The sequence below is a fragment of the Fusarium keratoplasticum genome, chromosome 10, assembly GCF_025433545.1.
Source record: "Fusarium keratoplasticum isolate Fu6.1 chromosome 10, whole genome shotgun sequence".
NCBI lineage: Eukaryota > Fungi > Ascomycota > Sordariomycetes > Hypocreales > Nectriaceae > Fusarium > Fusarium keratoplasticum.
This window is the reverse complement of record NC_070538.1, coordinates 1,177,693-1,197,940: the sequence shown is the minus strand read 5'-3', so window position 1 is coordinate 1,197,940 and position 20,248 is coordinate 1,177,693. Positions and strand designations below refer to the sequence as shown.

The 20,248-nt window shown below is 51.6% G+C and overlaps 7 protein-coding genes across 7 annotated transcripts; 1 reads left to right on the top strand and 6 right to left on the bottom strand.

Moving 5' to 3' along the window:
• Positions 1-106: 106 nt before the first annotated feature.
• NCS57_01225300 (uncharacterized protein) lies at positions 107-2,176 on the bottom strand (the record flags this gene model as incomplete). Its single annotated transcript, XM_053061930.1, has 6 exons — positions 107-450; positions 504-940; positions 1,005-1,111; positions 1,169-1,342; positions 1,398-1,615; positions 1,669-2,176. The coding sequence occupies 6 exons, from the start codon at positions 2,174-2,176 to the stop codon at positions 107-109; spliced, it is 1,788 nt and encodes a 595-aa protein (XP_052908458.1).
• Positions 2,177-3,191: 1,015 nt separating this feature from the next.
• On the bottom strand, positions 3,192-3,774 carry NCS57_01225200 (uncharacterized protein; the record flags this gene model as incomplete). Its single annotated transcript, XM_053061929.1, has 2 exons — positions 3,192-3,484; positions 3,534-3,774. The coding sequence occupies 2 exons, from the start codon at positions 3,772-3,774 to the stop codon at positions 3,192-3,194; spliced, it is 534 nt and encodes a 177-aa protein (XP_052908457.1).
• A 1,323-nt stretch (positions 3,775-5,097) lies between these two features.
• On the top strand, positions 5,098-6,691 carry NCS57_01225100 (uncharacterized protein; the record flags this gene model as incomplete). The annotated part of the gene is made up of 2 exons (XM_053061928.1): positions 5,098-5,405; positions 5,458-6,691. The coding sequence occupies 2 exons, from the start codon at positions 5,098-5,100 to the stop codon at positions 6,689-6,691; spliced, it is 1,542 nt and encodes a 513-aa protein (XP_052908456.1).
• Positions 6,692-6,991: 300 nt separating this feature from the next.
• NCS57_01225000 (HET domain-containing protein) lies at positions 6,992-9,146 on the bottom strand (the record flags this gene model as incomplete). Its single annotated transcript, XM_053061927.1, has 2 exons — positions 6,992-8,763; positions 8,822-9,146. The coding sequence occupies 2 exons, from the start codon at positions 9,144-9,146 to the stop codon at positions 6,992-6,994; spliced, it is 2,097 nt and encodes a 698-aa protein (XP_052908455.1).
• Positions 9,147-9,592: 446 nt separating this feature from the next.
• Positions 9,593-10,590, bottom strand: NCS57_01224900 (uncharacterized protein; the record flags this gene model as incomplete). The annotated part of the gene is made up of 2 exons (XM_053061926.1): positions 9,593-10,184; positions 10,235-10,590. 2 exons carry the CDS (start codon positions 10,588-10,590, stop codon positions 9,593-9,595), a joined length of 948 nt encoding a protein of 315 aa, XP_052908454.1.
• A 1,188-nt stretch (positions 10,591-11,778) lies between these two features.
• On the bottom strand, positions 11,779-13,975 carry NCS57_01224800 (uncharacterized protein; the record flags this gene model as incomplete). Its single annotated transcript, XM_053061925.1, has 3 exons — positions 11,779-12,163; positions 12,217-13,518; positions 13,566-13,975. The coding sequence occupies 3 exons, from the start codon at positions 13,973-13,975 to the stop codon at positions 11,779-11,781; spliced, it is 2,097 nt and encodes a 698-aa protein (XP_052908453.1).
• An 877-nt stretch (positions 13,976-14,852) lies between these two features.
• Positions 14,853-17,302, bottom strand: NCS57_01224700 (uncharacterized protein; the record flags this gene model as incomplete). The annotated part of the gene is made up of 2 exons (XM_053061924.1): positions 14,853-17,032; positions 17,077-17,302. 2 exons carry the CDS (start codon positions 17,300-17,302, stop codon positions 14,853-14,855), a joined length of 2,406 nt encoding a protein of 801 aa, XP_052908452.1.
• Positions 17,303-20,248: the final 2,946 nt, after the last annotated feature.

The window sequence follows — 20,248 nt, the reverse complement described above, 5'->3', positions numbered from 1 at the left end:
CACAGACTGGGGGGGTCTATATCAGCGCCAGATTCAGCCAGTGGCTGGTACGCTATTGCCAAGGAGAAATCCGGGGTAAATGGCATGCATCTTGACGTTTTTGTCATCAGTGCGCGAATCGAAAATCCAGACGCTTGTTCCCCTCATCAGTCGTCGTGTCCAGGTAATGCTGTTTCTGTTCTTCCGACATGGCGTTCCACCTCTCCTCACGCGTCTTATTGCGCCAGACGTAATAAACCTTGACGAGTAGATATAGGCAGATGTTGACGCAGGCCAGGACGATCAGGGTCCTGTTGCCTCGGCGGTAGCGGGGCTTGTCGTCGGCCCGGTAGATGTTGGACGCCATTATGCCGGCGGTCTGGACGCACATGTTGTACATGGCCGCCGAGACGGTGCGCAGCCGGACGGCGTTGGAGTTGCGAGAGTTCCATCCCACCTGTATGGCATGCGCTGCACCCCACGAATTAGCGTCGTCATATTGTCTGATGTAGATGTAGTCTTACGGGATGGGTAGGCGAGTAACAATGTCAGAATCATCCATGCTGCCCATCTGTTAATCTGCGTGACATCTACTACATACAGAAAAATCAGAAACGGAAGCGCCCAAATCTGAGATAGCATAGCTACAAGAGCCCTCTCGTCGAGAAGGTCAGACAGGTACGTGATGCCCATGATGGAGCACATGGTCAGAAACGTGGTGGGAACAGTTAGCAGATTCGTGACAAGGGTGCTGAACCCCAGCTCGCGGAGTATAAGCGTAAGGTACTGGTGCGGCGGCGTCACGGGCTGGCCCCAGACCAAGCCGAGCGCGTACAGTGGCCAGAGGTCGTAATCCAGAAGGCTCTGGGCCAGGAGGCTGAGGGTGATGGGCTGGCGGTTGTGCATGTCGCCCTTACTAGGGTCGTCCCTGATCACCCGATTAACCATGATCACCTCCTCTCTTTGGTAAAGGTCAGCAAGAGGGCTTCGAGAAGCTAGATATAGCAGGGGGGGCAGCTAAATACCGCTCATCGAACCACCCCTGCTCCCCGCGGAACCAGTTCGCCGTCTGAGTCGGCGAGGGTGGCATCAGACCGACGGCTAATAAGCCCACAACGAAAGTGAGAGCGCCCTGAGTAAAATGATGAGTCTCTTTTAATGCTCGACACGTTTTATTCCGGCCACTAACCTCGATCAGAAACAGGTACCGCCACCCTTCAAATCCATGCAAGCCTCGGAGCTGCAACAGACCAGCTGCGAGAAACCCGGCCATGATGTCAGAGAGTGACATGGCAGCCCAGAAAAAGGCAAGACGTAGCGAAAGCTCGTGAGATTTGTAAAAGTAGCTAAGATATAGAATGACCTATAATCTGCGTTGGCGTTTCGAAACCTGGTAAATGGTGTGGTGTCACACTCACGTCGGGGATGAAGCCGCCCTCGCATATCGCCAGCAAAGCACGGCTTACGAGAAAGGATGTCTTGCCTGTAAGCCAGAATTGGCTGGCTGATACCACGCTCCAGACGCATATCTGCATGGGAACCCATCTGTCTGGGCCGACCCATTTGCTGAGGACCTGCGAGGGGAGCTCGGCGCAGAGGAACGACAGTTTGAAAACCGTGTTCCCGAGGTTATAATCTGGGGAACATCAGCTGTTGATCAAAGAAAGGGGGTGAAACAAGGATGCGGACCATCAGTGGTGAGTCCGAGATCTGGTAGGAAATTATCCGAAAGTGCCTGGCTGAGGTTCGCCCTGTCCAGCTGCAGAGCCATAAACATGACACAAGAAAAGACCATGATGCGAATATCAATCTTTCTCACGAGCTTTCTCTCCTCGTTCCACGTCCATCTAGCAGAAGGGTCAAAGCGGTGAATGTTTTCCCAGTCTGGACGAGGTTGATATCTCTTTGCGAGTTCAGGATCGTCAAACACTGACTTCTGAGTCGCGATGGCATCACCATCTGGTTCATCACCTCGCTGCCACCAGAAGCGCTTCTCTGTGACTGTTGAAAGAGGCTCTAATAGGTCGAGGTCTTTCGTGGAGACTGGTGGCGTTTTGTTGTCGCCGCTGAGGAGGGGGATCTCATCTTCTCTGCCAGATGTCCAGATGACAGCCCCTGTGGCGTCTGGATCTTGGTGCTCAAGGTGCTGGTACGTGGCTCTGGACGACCTCCGCGGCAAGCGAAAAGAAGAAGACATGTTGCCCTAGGAGACGAGGTCTGTCTCGATAGAAACACTTAACTTTTCAGTAGTTTGGAGCTCAAGATTGAGGTCTAAAATGAGAAATCTAGCACCCAAATACCCCTACCCACGAAGCACGACATCGCGACGCCGTTTTGGGGTTTATGACGCCACATCTCTGCTCGACAATCTCACCCACGAGTGAGACCTGTCCTCGCAAGCCATTGGGTAGAACACCCCACGGCGAGCGTGGGATTCAGCAAGAAGCGCTGGAGATTGTCGGAGGATGCCTCGCAACTCGGCCAGACAGTCCCCTTATTGGTCGGCTTGGGTCATGTCTGGCGCAATCGCCCTTGTGATACTTTCGTGATTGGAGCTTGTGATGACGAGTTGGTGCCCCGCTTGATAACCTCTCAGGAATGACAACGTTGGAATTACATATCACCACATTGCGTATTTTGTAATCAATCTCATCATCTAAAAATAATTGCTGTTTTGTGTTGGTGAAGTCGACAGGAGACGAAAAAATCCGCTATCTTGTCACAATATTGAGTAGGCTGTGGAGTGGCAGGCATATCGAGACCCTGGCAGGTCACAATGAACTCGAACAATGGCAGTTTTGGATTTTAAGGTTTTAAATAGTAAAAATCAGACACATACTCCATCATGTCAAGATCGGATACCGGATTCGATTAGCGAAGGACTCTTGGAGTTTCTGATGTCAAAAGGGTTATGGGACCGTAGGGTAACATTGCGGGATAACATCCTACATCGTTCGTCTCACCTCAGATCTCCGTTAATATCAATGCCTTGATCGAATGCTACTGTGACAATGACACCTCGGTTCATCCGTAGCTCTTCTGAGCCATTGAGAATGAAAATTCTCTAATCAGCAGTGCGCTTTTAGGGGTGTTACGTGAGATTAAGCAAAAAGAGCAGAATCCTCATCGTAAATAAACATCACGGCTTTCAACTCGAAATCTCGCATCACTCAAACCACTCTTCACAGACCTATTTTATTCATTAAAAAGATCTATCTATATCTAGGCGGACCAGTCTGCATGCCGGCCTGCGGCGGCTGATTCCACCCCTGCGTTCGGTGTGACGACTCGTTGTGCCAGTAGTCGTGCACCTTTTGATTCTTGTCCCCCATTCGCGGCCATATCGCCTCTGGTAACCTGGCTGCCGTCGGTGGAGCGTGTCCTGATACCTCTTGCAGCTTCTCGTCCATCATCTTGGGCATTTGTCGCTGTGCTGCGCGGTTCTTTTTTGCTTTTCTGTGTCTTGTGCAGAGGATGATGCTTGCAACCAGGATGGTCAAGGCGACTGTACTTCTTTAGACTGAATATTGCACAGTTTAAACACGAGAACTCACCCAAAATGCCAAAGGCAATGGCAATCTCGACAGCCCCAATAAACTTAATGCCACCCCCATTGTGATCCCCAGCGTCCTCGGCAGTGCTCTCCGATGTGACTGTGACCGTCGGTCTTGGTAGAACCCCACTTGCAGCCTCGGTTTGCGGCACCAGACGAGGTGTAATAGATGTAAAGAGTGTTGTTGACTCGACTGCCGAAATGATTTGGGAGACTTGGTCGTAAAGTGCTATGCTCTCCATTTGGTAGTTTGTCGTGTGACGTATTCGAGATAGGGAATCGATAAAGGAAACGATCGATGGACCAACTGAGAACGGAGAATGTCGTTGAAGTCGTTTTGATGGCCAGCCAATGAAGGAAAAGGTGAATCAATCACGCAGTTGAAGAAAATTAATAGGCCGTTAAAGATAGTCGTCAAAGAGTCCGCTCATCCATCAAGGATTACAAGAAAAGAAGGACATCCGTCAAGGATTGCGATCCAAAAAGAAAAGAAGGAAAAAGAGTGCAGAACGACGACATGATATGTGGAGTCTAAAAAATGCGGTCAGTTGCAACTGTTTGAGACTTCCTAGATCCGCCTGTAAGGCGAAACCGGGAGTCGCTTGAGGCGGCGCTGGTGAGACGGCAGATCAGACACTTTGACCCCTGGACGGCCTCAAGCCAAGCCCACGTCTCAGCATCATCTGGTGCTAAACCTGGAACTTGGCAGCCAAACTGAGTCAATGCATTGATCTGGCAGGCTTAGCCGGTTACCGAGAGGTCACATCGAGTCGGCTGGTGCTGATTCCGCGCCCGTTGCGTGGCTGAGGCCCCCCTTTGTAGGCGCGTTTAGAGGCCATCAGGGACTGGAGCGCCACGGTTTCAATTTTTCTCCCTTTTGCCCAGCCAACGATGCATTTCAGAATCAGGCTCTTCAAACGTCGACAGAAATAGCATCAGTCAGTTTTAAAATATGAATAGTCCATTATTAGGCCCAGCGACCTCACGTGCTCACCTCCTCGGCATCCTCACCGACCGGCACACCCGGCATTCCACTCATCCTTTGCCGATTTCAAATCCCGAGTCTGTCTTCCCCGCAAACTCCCTCCACAAACGCAGCAACCTCTCCAAACTCTGGGGAAGCTAATCGCAGGACATGATTCGTCCAATGCCAGCGACCTTCACTGTTTCTTTCCATTTTCAGCATGTGAAAGGATCTCAGCAAAGCTTGAAAAATGGCTGACGACTGCTCTCGACGGACATCTTCATTCGCCGAACTGCGGGGCAAGCGGAGGCTTCGGATATATCCATCTAGCGCGCCTGGCGGAAAATTCTACATTCTGTGATCCTTTTCTACAAGATCAATTGGAGGCTTGTTTGTGAAAAAGAGCATTTACTGACCATTGGGTCGCCTTCAATTGGTCTTTCGGCAGCCATTCCATTGAGTAGAACCTCATCAGGCCCTCTCTCCACCACGAATCGACTCGCGAAAAACGAGGCACGGCTCTCCCACATCCCGTGAAGCTTATATATCTCACCTCCCATCCGCGGCGAGATCCCCTCACTTGCCAAAATCAACCCTCACCATGGCCATAGTCGACCTCCTCCTGTCCTGGTGGGCGCTGCCCATCGGGGTAGGAGTGCTCGTCAGCACATACCTCTATGCATACTTTGTCACGTACGGCTACCTGAGAGGCATCCCGGCGCCCTTCCCCGCTCAGTTTTCAAATCTATGGCTGCTGTACGTGTGCCGGCGGGGTGAGAGATATGACGTTATGGATAAGATCCATAAGGAGATGGGCCCTGTTGTTCGAATTCAGCCAAATCATGTGTCAATAGCTGATGATGAGGCCATTCCCATCATCTATGGCCATGGAAATGGCTTTCTGAAGTCGTAAGTCGATAGAATTAAATGTCGACCTCTTACCACGGCTGACAGATGACAGCGAGTTTTACGACGCCTTTGTGTCTATCCGTCGAGGACTCTTCAACACTCGAGATCGCGCCGAGCACACGCGCAAGCGCAAGCTCATCTCTCACACCTTTTCAACCAAATCTATCAGCCAGTTTGAGCCATACATCCACTCCAACCTCGAGCTTTTCGTCAAACAGCTCGACAAGCTCATTGCCTTGGGCGCAACCAAGGACAAGCAAGGTCGTCAACAGGCACTGATCGACTGTCTTCCCTGGTTCAACTATCTAGCTTTTGACGTTATTGGCGACCTCGCGTTCGGTGCTCCGTTCGGTATGCTCGCAAACGGCGCCGACGTAGCAGAAGTCAGAGCCACGCCAGAGTCCCCCCCAATCTACGCCTCAGCGATTGAAATCCTCAACCGGAGGGGCGAAGTGAGCGCTACGCTCGGCTGCTTTCCCCAGCTCAAGCCGTACGCCAAATGGCTTCCGGACCCGTTCTTCAGCAACGGCCTGAACGCCGTTCAGAACCTCGCAGGGATCGCCATCGCACGGGTCAAGGCAAGGCTCGACAATCCCCCGCCCGTTGAACGAAAGGACCTCCTCGCGCGTCTCATGGAAGGAAGGGATGAAAAGGGCGAGCCGCTGGGCCGTGAGGAACTTACTGCTGAGGCTCTGACGCAGCTCATCGCTGGTAGTGACACGACATCCAACTCTTCGTGTGCGTTGCTGTACCATGTTACTCGGACTCCCGGTGTTCTCGAGAAACTTCAGGCCGAACTTGATGCTTCTATCCCGTCGCACGTCTCAGTTCCAACCTTCGACATGGTCCGTGACCTTCCCTACCTCAACTGCGTCATCAACGAAACTCTCCGATACCATTCCACATCAGGCATTGGTCTCCCACGACAAGTTCCCGAAGGTTCTCCCGGCGTCACCATTCGCGGGCACTTTTTCCCAGCAGGCAGCGTGCTCAGCGTTCCGACATATTCAATCCATCACTCCAAGGAGATCTGGGGTCCTGATGCCGATGATTTCAAGCCAGAGAGGTGGGAGGATGTGACTACCCGTCAGAAGAATGCGTTTATTCCCTTTAGCCATGGACCGAGGGCGTGTGTCGGGAGGAATGTGGCCGAGATGGAGATGAAGCTGATAGCGGCGACATGGGCGAGGAGATATAATGTTGAGCTGAAGCAGGAGATTATGGAGACCAGGGAGGGTTTCCTGAGGAAGCCCTTGGGTCTGGATATTGCTCTGAAGATGAGGTAACGTCTCAACAACTGCACACTCCTTGAATAAGCTATTAGAAAGTAGGGTTAGGCTGAAAGTGATATTAATTATTTTTTCCTTAAATTACCTTAGGGGCCTTAGATTAAGGAGACTTTAGATTTAAGGCTTTACCAAGGCTTAAAACCTTTTGCCAGCTATAATTAATCCCATATATATAGCCTTATCTCATCATTCCATCCTTCTCTTAGTTTCCTATTCTATTAACTCCATGGCTCCCTAGGTATCCTACGTATCGCAAACAGATGACCATAACGCTATAGCCCCAGCTCTACAGGCAACTCAGATAAGCCGTACAGTCTTGGTCTCGCATCCCTCAAAGAACCCAAGACCCCCAAGTTGAGAACACTGGGACTTGAAAGTCCCGACTCGAACAAACTCGCCAGGCTTCTCTGCTGGGTGTATCAAAAGCCCATACGCCATTCTGTCCGGCTCGGCCCCATTTTCTGAGCCTCCGCCGTCCGCGCCAGACCCTTTCCTCAGACCTTCAAACTCGTCTTGACCTCCTTTTCCCTGATTCCTCTCCTCCTCTATGGTACTTCCGATGAGTAGGAAGCTAATCGGCACGTTTAGCTCGCTTTTTCCGTCCCTTTCCTCAAAGAGGTCACCCAGAACGCAATCAGTTTCAATGTCCACCAGGTACTGATCTCCCAAGTGCAGCGTCTGTCTTGCAATTCCCGGTCCATCATCCATCTCCTGATACACCAACTGTTGCGATCCGGTGTAGAGTTTAGCTGAAATGTCCAAATACCCCCCCGTCACCTCTCCGGACGCGCTCGTGCCCTTGAGCTGAACTACAGCTTCTAGGACATCGCATTCGCTCCTTGCATTCATGATGTACACCGTCCGGTACACAGCGAACATGATCAAGCCCGATCGACTTGCCCAGCTCCAGGAGGGCGCTATGTATGGAGCAGGATGCTGGAGCCCGTCCAGGAGGTCTTTGTATCTCATGAGTCTGTCTGAGCGGTGTAGATCCCAATTGAGGCACCGATGCAGGTCCTTCTTCCACAGACCAGCCAGATAGTCATCTCGCAAGCGGTGGGAAAACAAAGTGGCAAGCCCGGCGATTGACGGCAAGATATCTGTTCCGCGCGTGAATTCAAGGCCGTAGGCGCTGAACTCCATGGCAATTTCGGTAGCCCACTCCTCGTAGATCAACGCAACATCACCTTCGTTTAGGAGGTCCCGGTTGACCATGTTGAAAGGATATTCAAGTTGGTACTTGCTCATAGAGAAACAGCCATTCCGACACTGGAAGTGTACATTTCTTTTTCCGAACATGAGCATGCGGGTTGACGCTATTCTCTCTTGGAACGTCCAGCCTCTACCCACCCAAGTCGCGCCTGCAATGTCTTCGGCGGTCGTGTTCTGGTACGAGGGGAAATAAATAGCAATAGGCGCCGGAGGAACGGAGACATCTCGGAGATGAAAGGGAACCGTTATCACATCCTTCCTCGCAATAAAGCCCTCTTCACAGTTCTCAGACACTGCAGCACTGATGGTGACGTATGCATTGCCATAAATGTTGTCCATCTGGGTACATTGATCAGCCCAGTCTGAGCCTACATCCTGGAGGATGCAAAGAGCATCGATCCATAGATATGGAATAGATAGCGCTCTGGTTACCAAAACGGCATCTTTAATGGCTTGAGGTAACTTATCCTCTGGGATTTCCTTCAAGTGATCTGAGAGGTTAGCTTGCTTTGTCTTGAGCTGCCTATCCGAATGTGGAGGTGGCCCCCAACAGTAAGTAAGAGCAGCGTAGTATGGTAGCTCAGTAGATGGGCCTTGATGGAACTGCGAGTTGGAGGAGTCCCTTGTGAGGACAAGAGAGAGTTTGCCTTGGTCGACTCTGATGAGTCGGTCAGGGACAAAGTTCCGCTGCGCCGGCGTGTGGTTGTGAGCCACACATGAATCGATCTGCGACTCCATCCAAGCAAGTGGCTTGGGATCGAGGTGTGCTGGAGGACTCTCAAGACCTATCGGTGATCCTTGGGGATGGGCAGTGGTTGAGGCGATAGGGCAATCATAATGGATATCATCCATCCCATCTTAATACGTTGATATTAGTGTGTTAATCAAGAGGTTAACTGTGCCCGGGTCTCGCACCATGGTGAATCCTGATACGGAGAGCTTCGAGTCTCTTTTGACGGATCACATAGCATAGTGACGCACGTCTATTGTGCTCCGGGAGATGTGCCAGATCCTTTCGTAGCTGCCAAGAAGATATTATGGATGATACGAGATGACAAGAATCGCAGCTCTTCGCCTTGAGCACGTCTATTTGCGGCACCAACCCCCAGTCAAGGGCGAGTTCACACTCAGGCACCGATGCGTCCAGAGCGGAGTCGGGGAGTGATTTTTCGTCCAGCTCAAGAACTTTGCACTTCTGGCAGAGTCTGGAAAACGGTGAGGGAGGCTGAGGGGCAGCCATGGTGGCTCTCGATGGTGCTGAGGTGTTGTGGATTGTGCTTGGGGATTGGTGGCTCAACCCAACGCAATAGGACTCGGAGGTTGGGCATGAGAGAATGCGGCCTCACGTGATATCCTTGGCGCCCTTGTCTCCGATATACTCCATGATTCGATGCATAAATGACTTGCTTGTACATAGCACGAGCATAGGGTTCTGAAACCTTTGGCTGGGTATCAGATCAGGGAGATCAGAGTGCTTCTTATAGTTTTATACCTAATTTAATATATGGAGCCTGTCTCATAACTTTATATTAGGTTGGCTTACCTGGGCCTTGACCTATATAAGCCAAAGGGTAATCAGATTAATAACAGCTTAACAATAAATGTTCCTATCCACGCTACCCAAGGTATACATGATCCTCTGCGCCCGCAAATGAAGTTAAAACGCACACCTCCCAATGCCCCCCACTAGCTCCTCACTGTGTGAGACGGCGTGTGTGAGCCCTCTAGCTCAGGAGTAGCCGCCTCGAGCTCCGCTGGAGGGTACCTTGGTGGTGCTGAGCCGTCCACTTCCGAGATGTAGTTGCTTGGTAACTCCGACTTGGGCTCCTCCTGCGTGGGAACAGGTGTCCGCGTGTTGCGCTTCCGTCGCCAGAAGTACAGACCCGCTCCGATGAGGAGAAGACCGGCGACCCCTACGCCCACGCCAATGCCTGCCTGGGCTCCCGTCGATAGACCTGATGATGGCTCGGCATCAGCGTCGGATGTATTTGAGGCCGTCGTTTCGCGGGTGCTGCCTGTGGTCTCGCTTGATGTGCCGGTCGAGGAGGGAAGGTCCGAGGATTGGTAGTTGAGCTGGAACATAGGGGCCCTGATTGTGACGCCGTCCATCGTCGACACGCTCTCGTCTCCATCGCTGTTCGTCTGTGTAAAGGTCGCGGGTAGCGTAAGCCAGTTGAGAATCGAGTCGCCCTCAGAGCACGATACGACTTGGATTGAACCTCTCGATGCGACACTCTCGCACGTCTGCGGCCCGCCAGGCTGTTCGCAAGTGTAGCCACTACATCGCATGAGCTTCCATTCAGCACGGCGGGCTTTTGTAGAACTCACCTCGGACAGCATCCAATGACGGTTTCGTGGTCGAGGACGGAGAATTGGAAGTTGAAGTTGCCCGTCATTGATCCGGTCGCACTACAGGCGGGCTCGTAACCATCAGGGCACTCGAGGCCGGGGGAGTAGTAGCCCCATCCGTTGAGGGCAAATGGAGCTGACATCGACGTCGCTCTCGGCGGCCAGCAGTCAGTGTCATCCTGAAGACCTTGTGTGTTTGCCTTGTTGAGCGTTCCGCATGACTGGGCCTGCCATCCCGCATCGCAGTCGGTACAGGCGAGGGCTGTCGCACTGCACTTGGCCGGGTATGTGAACTTGGTCGTTAGAGGACCGAGGTTCGTTCGTGCGGACACCATGGCTCAAGAAAAGAATGAGGCTGTCTTGAGGAATCGGTGTCGAGAGGTGTGCGTTTGTCAGGAGTGGGAGTCGCTGATCTTGTCATTGTTTTGCACAAGAAGAAGGGCCAGGCCATAGCGACAGGCGGTCGGCGATTCCCAAATTAGGCACAATCGAGCGGTGCAATCTGCAGATTCAACTAGTTCCAATCGAGACAGGGCTCGAGTGGACGCGATGGGGGCCAAAAGGTGGCAGTGATGCGAACTTTTGGTGTTGATAGGTCTGTGGAGATGCGCTTACTCCAGGGACCATCCATGTTGTGCTCAGGGGTCCTGCACGGGAAAAGGAGTGCAGTCAGGCTGGCGCTTCGAAAGAAGAGCTGAAAGATCAGGCTCTTGTGCGACTCGAGATTCTGAATCAATGATGACCACGTGATGAGGATTGTCGTCAAGCAAGAACCAGCAAAACAAGCGTGGGAGAGGCTGCGCCCCAGATTCGAGGCTGGGGTTACATCGTCCGAGGAAATTAGCCCAGCCCGGTGGACATGTTGGAGCTCGATCCTTGTTCATTTGCCCTGCTGGCAGGGCTAAAGCGGTCAGATCCTGCGCGACCCAATCTCAGCCTCAGGAAGCCAGCCGAGGACTCCATCGCGTTGGGTAAATCTTGGGCTAATACGAGATCCATGTCAAGGACTCCCAGCCCTGTAGGGATAAAAGGAAGGTGGAGATGTCCCGAGTCCTTCGGACTTCGGGTTTGACCTTTGATCCAGGCTTATCGTTTATCTTATCTCTATCTTCTCTTATCGAACCAATGAGGATCAGAGATCTCATCTCCACCGTGTAATCTCAACATCCATTCACACATTACCGGACTACCCATCTCAAGGTCTGGTTTCAATCTCGAATTTTAGGTGCATTTACTATTTCATAGCACTCGTTTTTAAGAGTTTTTTTTTCTTGCTTGCTCTATTGTGAAATGTTCTTTATGCCTTGTTTTCTAATATTCATTCGTGTTCTCTCCCAGGGCCTGTAAATACCCTACAGTGGTAGGCAATGCAATCTCGAGGACTCATTTTCTGTGCCTGTGGCGACTAGGGTAATCATGAATTCATTCCATGTTTACAAATCTTTCCAAGCCATAGCTAGGCAATTATTGTGATGTATTATAGTTAAGAACACTCAACTTCCATTCATCCCTGCAACCAATCTTCATTGTCTTCTCCCTTCCGTCTCCCACTCATCAGCCTCCGACATTGGAATGTACTCATCAGTTTGTATTCCCCCTTTACTAAACTTGACCTTCATATCCTTGATGTATTCAGGAAGTGGATCTTGACCATCGAGATCAACCTTTTCAATCTCGCTGCTTAGACTTGCCCCACGCCCCAGTCGAAGCAAGGTCGAAAAGGTATTGCTAAATGAAGCTCCGTTCATGTAGATTGCTAACATCCCGATGCATACGATGAGTGTAGAGCACGCGATGCCAAGGCCGTAAGCGAGCCAGAGGCGACTTCGGGCGTAGATATAGACAGGATGCATGGTTGAGAAGGTGACGGTTGTGTTTTTGGGCTTGAAGGCGGAATGTTTGTTTGGCCTAGGAAGACAGTTAGTCTTATGTGCATGTATGGAATATGAGCAGGGACTTACTGTAGGAGTGGCGAGCTCATAAGACTGATTGTGATATTCTGGAAGAGTTCTTCAAGTGCCTCCTTCAGCGTCGTGTTTCTCTGCTCTCCAGGTCCGTTCCACAGTCCTTTATAAACCCACTCACGCTTATCCGGCTCTACCTTCTGGAGTATAGGTAAATCTTTCGACAAGAGTGTCAGGTTGCTAAGAATCTGGAGCTCAGGTGTGGCTGTAAGAACGGTGCTCTGGACACTCGTGTTCCCGTGAAAGACAAGTGAATCATCCTCCTGGCGACGGCGAAGGGTCAAACTGCCGATGAGCATATCGGTAAAGGCATCCATTAGAGCCTGGTAAGATAGATGACGAAGGATAGAGGCATCAAAGGTGCATTCAGAGTTCATGTTGAGAGGTGTGCAGCTCGTGTTGTTGCTGTCTGGGTTGCTGCCCCAGACGCCAGTGATGACATCGAGCGGTTTCTCTTCAATCTCTTTTACCTTTAGTTTGACCTGCTGGTTTCCATTGGTGACGTTGAAATGTGCCTCGTACGTTGAGTTGCGGAGGTCGCAGCGTAGCACCGAGGCTGTCGAGTCAAACAATGCCTTGCGGCGTTCACTCCTGCTCTTCGAGGCCATTTCGCATGCGAATCTATCGTCAGGCCTCGAGCCCAACTTGAGTGCCGCCGGGACTATGGCCATGAAAAGAACCAAATCATTCCTGTCATTCTGTCCCTTATCAACGGCCTCCCATGCCTTTCTGCCTTGACGATCAAATATGGTGAACCCGTTATAGACGAACTCGGTCTTTTTGCCACTTTTGCTATTTTCAACAAGGGCATATGGCAGAAGAGAATCGGGCTCATTGTTGAGTGGTGTCCAAGCTACGTAGCCCGGCGCCTGTTCGCAATAACGGTCCGTATAGTCGGTGATGCTTTCTTCAATTCGGCGTCTGGTATCTCCAGTGACTTCGTCGCATCGCAACGTCGGACCCAGAAACTCAAGACTCCAGCTCGAATTTGGAGCAGGCGCATCTACCGAAATGATATTTCCCTCTGCGGCAGTAGCGACAACTACTTTGCTGACAGCATCACTCGGCCCGTTATACAAGTAGTTGGTTAGATCATTGTCGCAGTCGGTTGGACGGTTAGGGTTGTTGCGGTCACGACATGGCGCAGGTGTCATATCCCGACCGGGGTTTCTCGGCATCATACGAAGGAGGCTGAGTCCAGTAAATGCGACATTTGGGACCTGTAGAGACGCATCTGGAGGAGACGCGAAGCCGACCGAGAGAGTCGCAGGGGTGATGATGGACACGACGGGAACGAGCCTAAAGAAATCAGACACCGTGCCTTTGGGCTCCATACAAACACATACCAAGCTATAATAGCTATAAGGAGAAGTAGAGGCCCCTTCAGCCATGTCGAAAAGCTGACCAAAGAGATGGCATTACCCAAGGCCGATAGCAGAACGTCCATGTTGGAGATGTCGATGTCGCGTTTGCTACCCTTAACGACATGCCAGACAGCCTGGAAATAGGCGATTGACACGGCGGAAACCACGGAGCTCTTGAAAAGAAATGCAAGTGTTGTGCCAGCCGCCAGGTTCAGCTGCTGCCTTGAGACCTCGGCGCCAGCCAACTCGAAAGAATCTGCCGCAACTGCCGTTCCCGCCAGGTTCGCGTAGAACAGATCATGACCGAGAGCGAAGAGACCCCCGAGCAACAGTGCGCCAACCATACTCACCGGCGTAAGCCAGTGGATCTGGCGGTTGATGTGTCGGGCCATTGCTGCAATTTTCCTGGTTAGACCTGAGGCTATTGATCACCTCTGATAAGGACTCACCGAGACAAAAATGGCCACAAATGGGGACAGCCGATGTCTTTACTCTATAGAGCAGTTGTCGTTGTTTAGTTTATCTTTCTCTCCACAAACGAAGCCAATTCGGCTGGGGTTGATTGCCCGTTCTTATGGACAGCTCACAGCCTGATCGCAATTTTTGCAGCATTTCAGCCCCCTTCACGCAATATGCCTCGGTACCTATTTTTATCGAGCCTAGGCGACTTTCGACTTGACTACGGCCGAAGGGTACTTGGCAGCCGAATCTCCTTCTGCAGCTAAGAAGTAGACCTTCCTGATTGATACAAGGCGCTGGCAACAACCATGCCAACGACTGAAACTCCTGTCTCCTTCGTGTCTAATTTCACAAAGTGAAGCAATTTTCTGAAACTCTACTCTTATACAAATCGCGGAGGAGCTACAAGGACAGTTGTGCTCAAAGCAACGCTTCCTGTACCTATCCTGGGTTCAGACTGACATGGCCCCCTTCCCGTAGAACTTGGCCATGCAAGATTCAACTGAGGCGCAAGGAGGGCTAAAAATACCGCAGCCAAGACGCAGTTGCTTCGCCTCTGTGCGTTGTTATCAGTTGTGACAACGACTACGCCCATGTGATTGGTTGGAAAACGAACAGCCGCTCGCTTAATTGAGTCCCTTGTGTTCAGCCGGGCTGGGGAATCTTCATCTTACACCTCACACGCCTCGGCCGAGGAGACTCTTCAGGGTTGGGGACATTGCGTGTTCTTGCTTATGTCTTCCCCCGGATCTCGTTGAGCTGACTAGAGTTTCGTAGAAATACAGCAATGGTTCCTCTGAAATCAGCCGACTAGGATAAGTTTCCGCCATCGTTTCCATTCTTTATCGCAACCACATTCTCTAGCAGTTCTGCCGCCTTTTTAATCTGACCGTCGGCTTCGTATGCTCGTGTAAGAGCGTTCTGTGATGCTAGTCGAGATGGGTGATCCTCTGCCGCCATCGTCTCCCTGATCACAACCACATGCTCTAGTAGCTCTATTGCCTTTTTAATCTGACCGTCAGCTTGGTATGCTCCTGCGAGGTTATGCTGCGATGCTAGTCGAGATGGGTGATCCTCCGCTACTATCGTCTCCTCAATCGCAACTACATGTTCCAGCAGTTCTACCGCCTTTTTAATCTGACCGTCGGCTTGGTATGCTCGTGCAAGAGCGTTCTGTGATGCTAGTCGAGACGGGTGATCCTCCGCCAATGTCGTCTCCTCAATCGCCACCACACGCTCTAGCAATTCTATTGCCTCTTTGACCTGGCCGTTGGCTTGGTATGCTCGCGCGAGCTCGTTCTGTGATGCCAGTCGAGATGGATGATTCGCCGCCACTATTGTCTCCCTGATCGCAACCACATGCTCTAGCAGTTCCACTGCCTTCTCTGTCTGGCCATTGGCTCGGTATGCTCGTGCGAGTTCGTGCTGTGCTATCAATTGGTGTGGGTGATTCTCTGCTAACGTGGCGTCTTGTATCGTAACCACATGCTCTAGCAGTTCCATTGCCTCCTTGACCTGGCCGTTGGCTTGGTATGCTCCTGCGAGAGCATGCTGCGATGCTAGTCGATCTGGGTGATTCTCCGCCAATGCCGTCTTCTCAGCCGCAACCGTATCCTTCAATGTCGCCACCGCCTCTGCCACACGTCCATCGATAAGCAAGCACCGGCCAACCCAATAACCTAGTTCGCATAACCCTTCGCTCTCAATATCCTCTGACGTACTGAGCAGCCTAATTGCGTGTGGGAGATACTGTCGCCATATATCACGGTTCTCCCAATCATCAGTCGGAAACACCTCAGCCAGACGTGCCACCGCTGATCGTTTTTGCTCTTTCTCGGAGTCATGCTCTGTAACCCATGACGTTGTTGCCAGATGCACTAAGCTATGCATGTCAAACATCTCGCTGGTCCCGCGTCTGCTCAAGAACCCATAACCGCACAGCGTACCGATTGCTCGAGTCAGTTGCTGCCGTGATTCACCGCCAGGTAACATCGACCGGGGTACGGCCTTCGGCTCGACGCAGGCCAAAAACATGAGAATGCATGAGGCGAATTTGTCAGCTTTCCTGATTTGGTGAAACGAAATGAACCAGGTAGTGGCTACGGGATCTTGAGACTGCTCATATCTCGTGTCATCTTGGAACTCGGCGCTCATCAGTTCCATTCTGTCACGATCAGTATTTTTAAAGAGATCTAGATACTCCGCAATCGGTATCTGGTTCTCGTTCAAGTATGCAGCTACTTGCGTGATTGCCAACGGAAGATACGTCAGTAGTGCCAGTAGATCCCTCACGGCCTGATCGTCTTCGAGAAGGTCTTTCAGAATCAATGCCCGTTTCAGGTAGCTCTTCGCTTCGGCAGGACTCATCTCAGGCACCTGAAGTATGTTCTGCCTCGCAACTGACACTGCCACTTTTCGGTCTCGCGTAGTGAATAGGATTCGGCCTTCGTCGCTCTTAGGGAGAAACCGGTAGATGCCGTCTTCCACATCCGCTGAACCTATGACAGTTTGTGCGTCATCAGCGTTGTCGACTACTAGGAGCCATTTACCCGCACGTTTTGAGCTCAGATACTGAAAGACAGATTCTTTTGCATCCTCGCCGTCGGTAGTTTGAATACCACAGGCCCTTGCAATCTGCATGCACGCTTGCTCAAAGCTGGCATGGCTGAGTGCCGGCATCCAAAACACAGAGTAGTCTGGCTTGGTCTTCTTGACCCAGTAAGCAAGGTGCAAAGCAGCCTGAGTTTTGCCAACGCCCCCAAGGCCGACGAGAGCAACTTTGCGCTGCTCTTTCTTGAAGAGCAAGCTCTGAAGTGTCGCAAGGATACTCTTTCGACCCACGAAGAGTTTATTCTCAGAAAACGGAACCAGAAATACAGGCTTATTTTGAGGCTCATCGGTAGAACGCACAGTTTTATTCTGGTCCGGATAGCCTTGATTCTGGAGTGAGAAGGTGCTCTCCAAGTTTGAAGCTGGGCATGAGATGTTTTCTGTCACAATCAGTTACTGTCTTAAGAGGCATGGCATTACACACCTTGAGCCAACGAAGGCACCCAAAAGCTAAGCAAAGCCTTCGCACAAGCTGACGCCGTAGCCGCAGCATATCGCTGCCAGACCTTGCTCTTGTGGCTATCGGCGTAGTCACAGGCGCCTTTGATTACGATGCACGGGAAAATATCCCAAACACCAGCGCCCTCCATCTCGAAGGCAATGATGCGCTCCGCCGCAGCGATCCTATCACGGTCCCTGCCAGACTTCATAACTGAGTCCCCGGATGCTATTGTCCCTAAATGAACAGCAGGTGTGGGGCTGGCTCCAGTTTCAAGGCGGCTTCGTTGTACGAGTTTTCCGTTACACCCGAGTTGTTCACACGATTTCTGATCTTCCGTGTGACGATAAGATGGCTCGAAAAGTTTGTCTTTAAGCAGGCCAGGATACTCAGCATCCAGATCTGGGTCTTGACGAAGGATTGTTAGATATTCCGCCATCTTCTCGCTTATCTGTCGACGACTGCGTAAAGCTTTGAGTTTCGCGATAACTCCTAGGATTTCCTGGCTTGGCCTCCCTAACGAGTCCAAGAGCGTGTCTTTGCGGGTAAAACGGCCCGGCAGCTGCCGTCCGAAGTCATACTGGATGACACCGTTACTAACAATGACATCTCCAAGCACAATCTCCTCTTTGCCAGACTTGAAGGGAACAACACCACAAATCCCTACCACGAGGCCAAGCCTGATGTTGGGAAAACTCAGTTGACATTTAGAAGCTACTGCCGCCGCGTTCACTTTGCCCATCCCTGGCATATGTGCGAGAACCACATTGTGGCGACCGATTACGCCTGTTGTGTAGGCATTTGGGTCGCCCGGCGCTTTGTCGAAAGGGAGGCCATCGTCGTCCCAGTAGCGATCGAATAGAGCGCCGACAGCATCGGCCTCGAGAGGGAGAGCGCAGATTATAGCTATCTCGAAGCCGTCACGGCTGTTTGGGCGGGGTGGCTGGGATACCACTGAGGACAGGCGGCTTTGGTAAGCCAACGGGAGTCGAATTGCACGCAAAGGTTCGGCCGCGACGAAGTGGCCAATCCCGAGGCAGCGCCGCAGATAAAGAAAGGCCACCATCGAATCCTAGGGAGCAGGCCCAAGGCGGCAAGACCCGCGGACAGTAGGCGTCAATCGGCGATTATATCCGTGAGTGTCAGGGGGTAAATGGCGATATGGAATGAAGGCTTGCAGGAATGCTTTCTCATATACTGCCGGCCGTCAAGAGGACGTCAGAAGGGAGTACGCCGTCAGCGGATTTCATCCACCACAAAGGATCGCGTTCGCAAGACGAAGAGAAATTAGACAGATGACAGAACCAGAATGATACCGGATCTCGACCCCGCGCGTAGGACACGTTTCCCTGTCCCGTGGCCCAGTTATTCTTATCACTCATATTGTCTCACCCAATTTCAGCTGAATTGTTGCCAAGAGCCAGCCACCAACCGCAGAAGGCGGTTTTGATGCATGTTGGGGTCAGGACAATTCCGTTATACTCAGCCCCAGCCACAAGGCACCCCAAGGATACTCGCAGGTTCATCAACCTCACCTATTGGCCGGCGTTCAGCCACCTCTCCAATAATGGGTCTGTCAGCGGCGAAGCCGGGATTGGAAGACCTCAAGTTGCTCAAACAGCAGCGAGGGATTGGCGCCAAGCAAGATCAGGCTGTGAGGCAGCGCTGTAGCTTAGAGGAGCTGAGAAAAGGGCGGGGAACCGGCTAAGAAGAGGGAGCTGGCTGATATCTTTCGTCTTCTGGTTTTTCTACCATTAGTTCTGGAACAGTTTAGGAGAGCCGGCCAACTTCTACCAACGCAAACAACTCTAGCAATTCTCGACAACCTAGGTTCAGAAGATCATGGCCGAAGCAATTGGTCTCGCTGCTTCGGTTGCAGGCCTCATCACAGCAGCTGTTCAAAGCGCCGACCTCCTCGCCACTGCCATCGGGAACATCAGAGATGCTCCCGATGCGATCCGCAACATTGACGACGAGCTGAAGGCACTCCGACCAGTTTTTGGAGAGCTTAACAAAACCTTACAGAACGACTCATCTGTCATTCTAGGCAACGAGATCAACGTTGTTCTGGCTAACGGCGACCGAGTTTGTGCCAAGTTTGGTGACAAACTCGCGCACTGGACTAGGCACTCAACCGACCAGGATACTTCTAAGCGGGATAGATGGAGCATTGGACTTTTGAAGCAGGGAAGCATGGAGACAATCAGAGCACAGCTTAGGAACTCCAGGGAAACTTTGGGCACGACATTGCAGACAGCTACCTAGTACGTCCGGTCCCGATTTGAGAAAATTTTAAGCCAAGAGCATATAGGAGCTGACAGACTTTGACAAGGGATGATAGAACAAATGCTGAAAAGTTTCGAAGTCAATCTCCAGCAAACCACGGCCCAGATGACCAGCGAGCGAGCTGCTTTAGTCCGACAGGAACAGGCTGTTGCGCAGGCTGAGGAGGCTCATGAAGAGACAAGCGAATTGCTGGAGGAGCTTCGCCAGCAGAGGGCAACGACTGAAACCCTTCTCAAGACATGCGAGGCAGCCCTCACACGGACTAACAATCAACCCTCAGGGCAGAAGATCCGAGGAATCAAGTCCTCAAACCACGGAACGGCTGTAGCAGGCGTCATCAATCCGTTAGGACAGGAGGTCACGGTGCAGCAGGACATCTCGGATGTGAGTGCTAATACGCATGGCCTATCGCTAGCGGGTGTTATAAACAACCTTGACTTTTCCACGTTGCGGCGTTAGTCTTTTCAGAAGAGTCATCTTAGCCGGACTATACACCTTTCTCAAAACGAAAGAGTGTGTAACGTTGACTGTAGCATAATGAGATTGAATTGAAACTGCTTCTTCTATCTAAGGAACGGGAAGGTCGGTCAAGTCTGCCTCGTCTGAGGTCGAGTTGCGCCAGGCTGGGGGTCCCCGTCGACAAAGAATAATAGCATTTGATTGAGAAGCTAGAGACAGAGAAATCGGCGCCGCAAGCCAAGTGATTGGCCGCCTTGGTGTTGCAGCGATTTCGTCTGTTCGGTGTGGCTGCCTTTCTAGAATTTATATTTAAATTTATTTTTGCTTTACCAACTCGCGCCCTCTGCCTCTTTATTAATAACTGTGCTACAACTACGTAACTGGCCGGCAGTGTCACACCAACGCCTCAAAC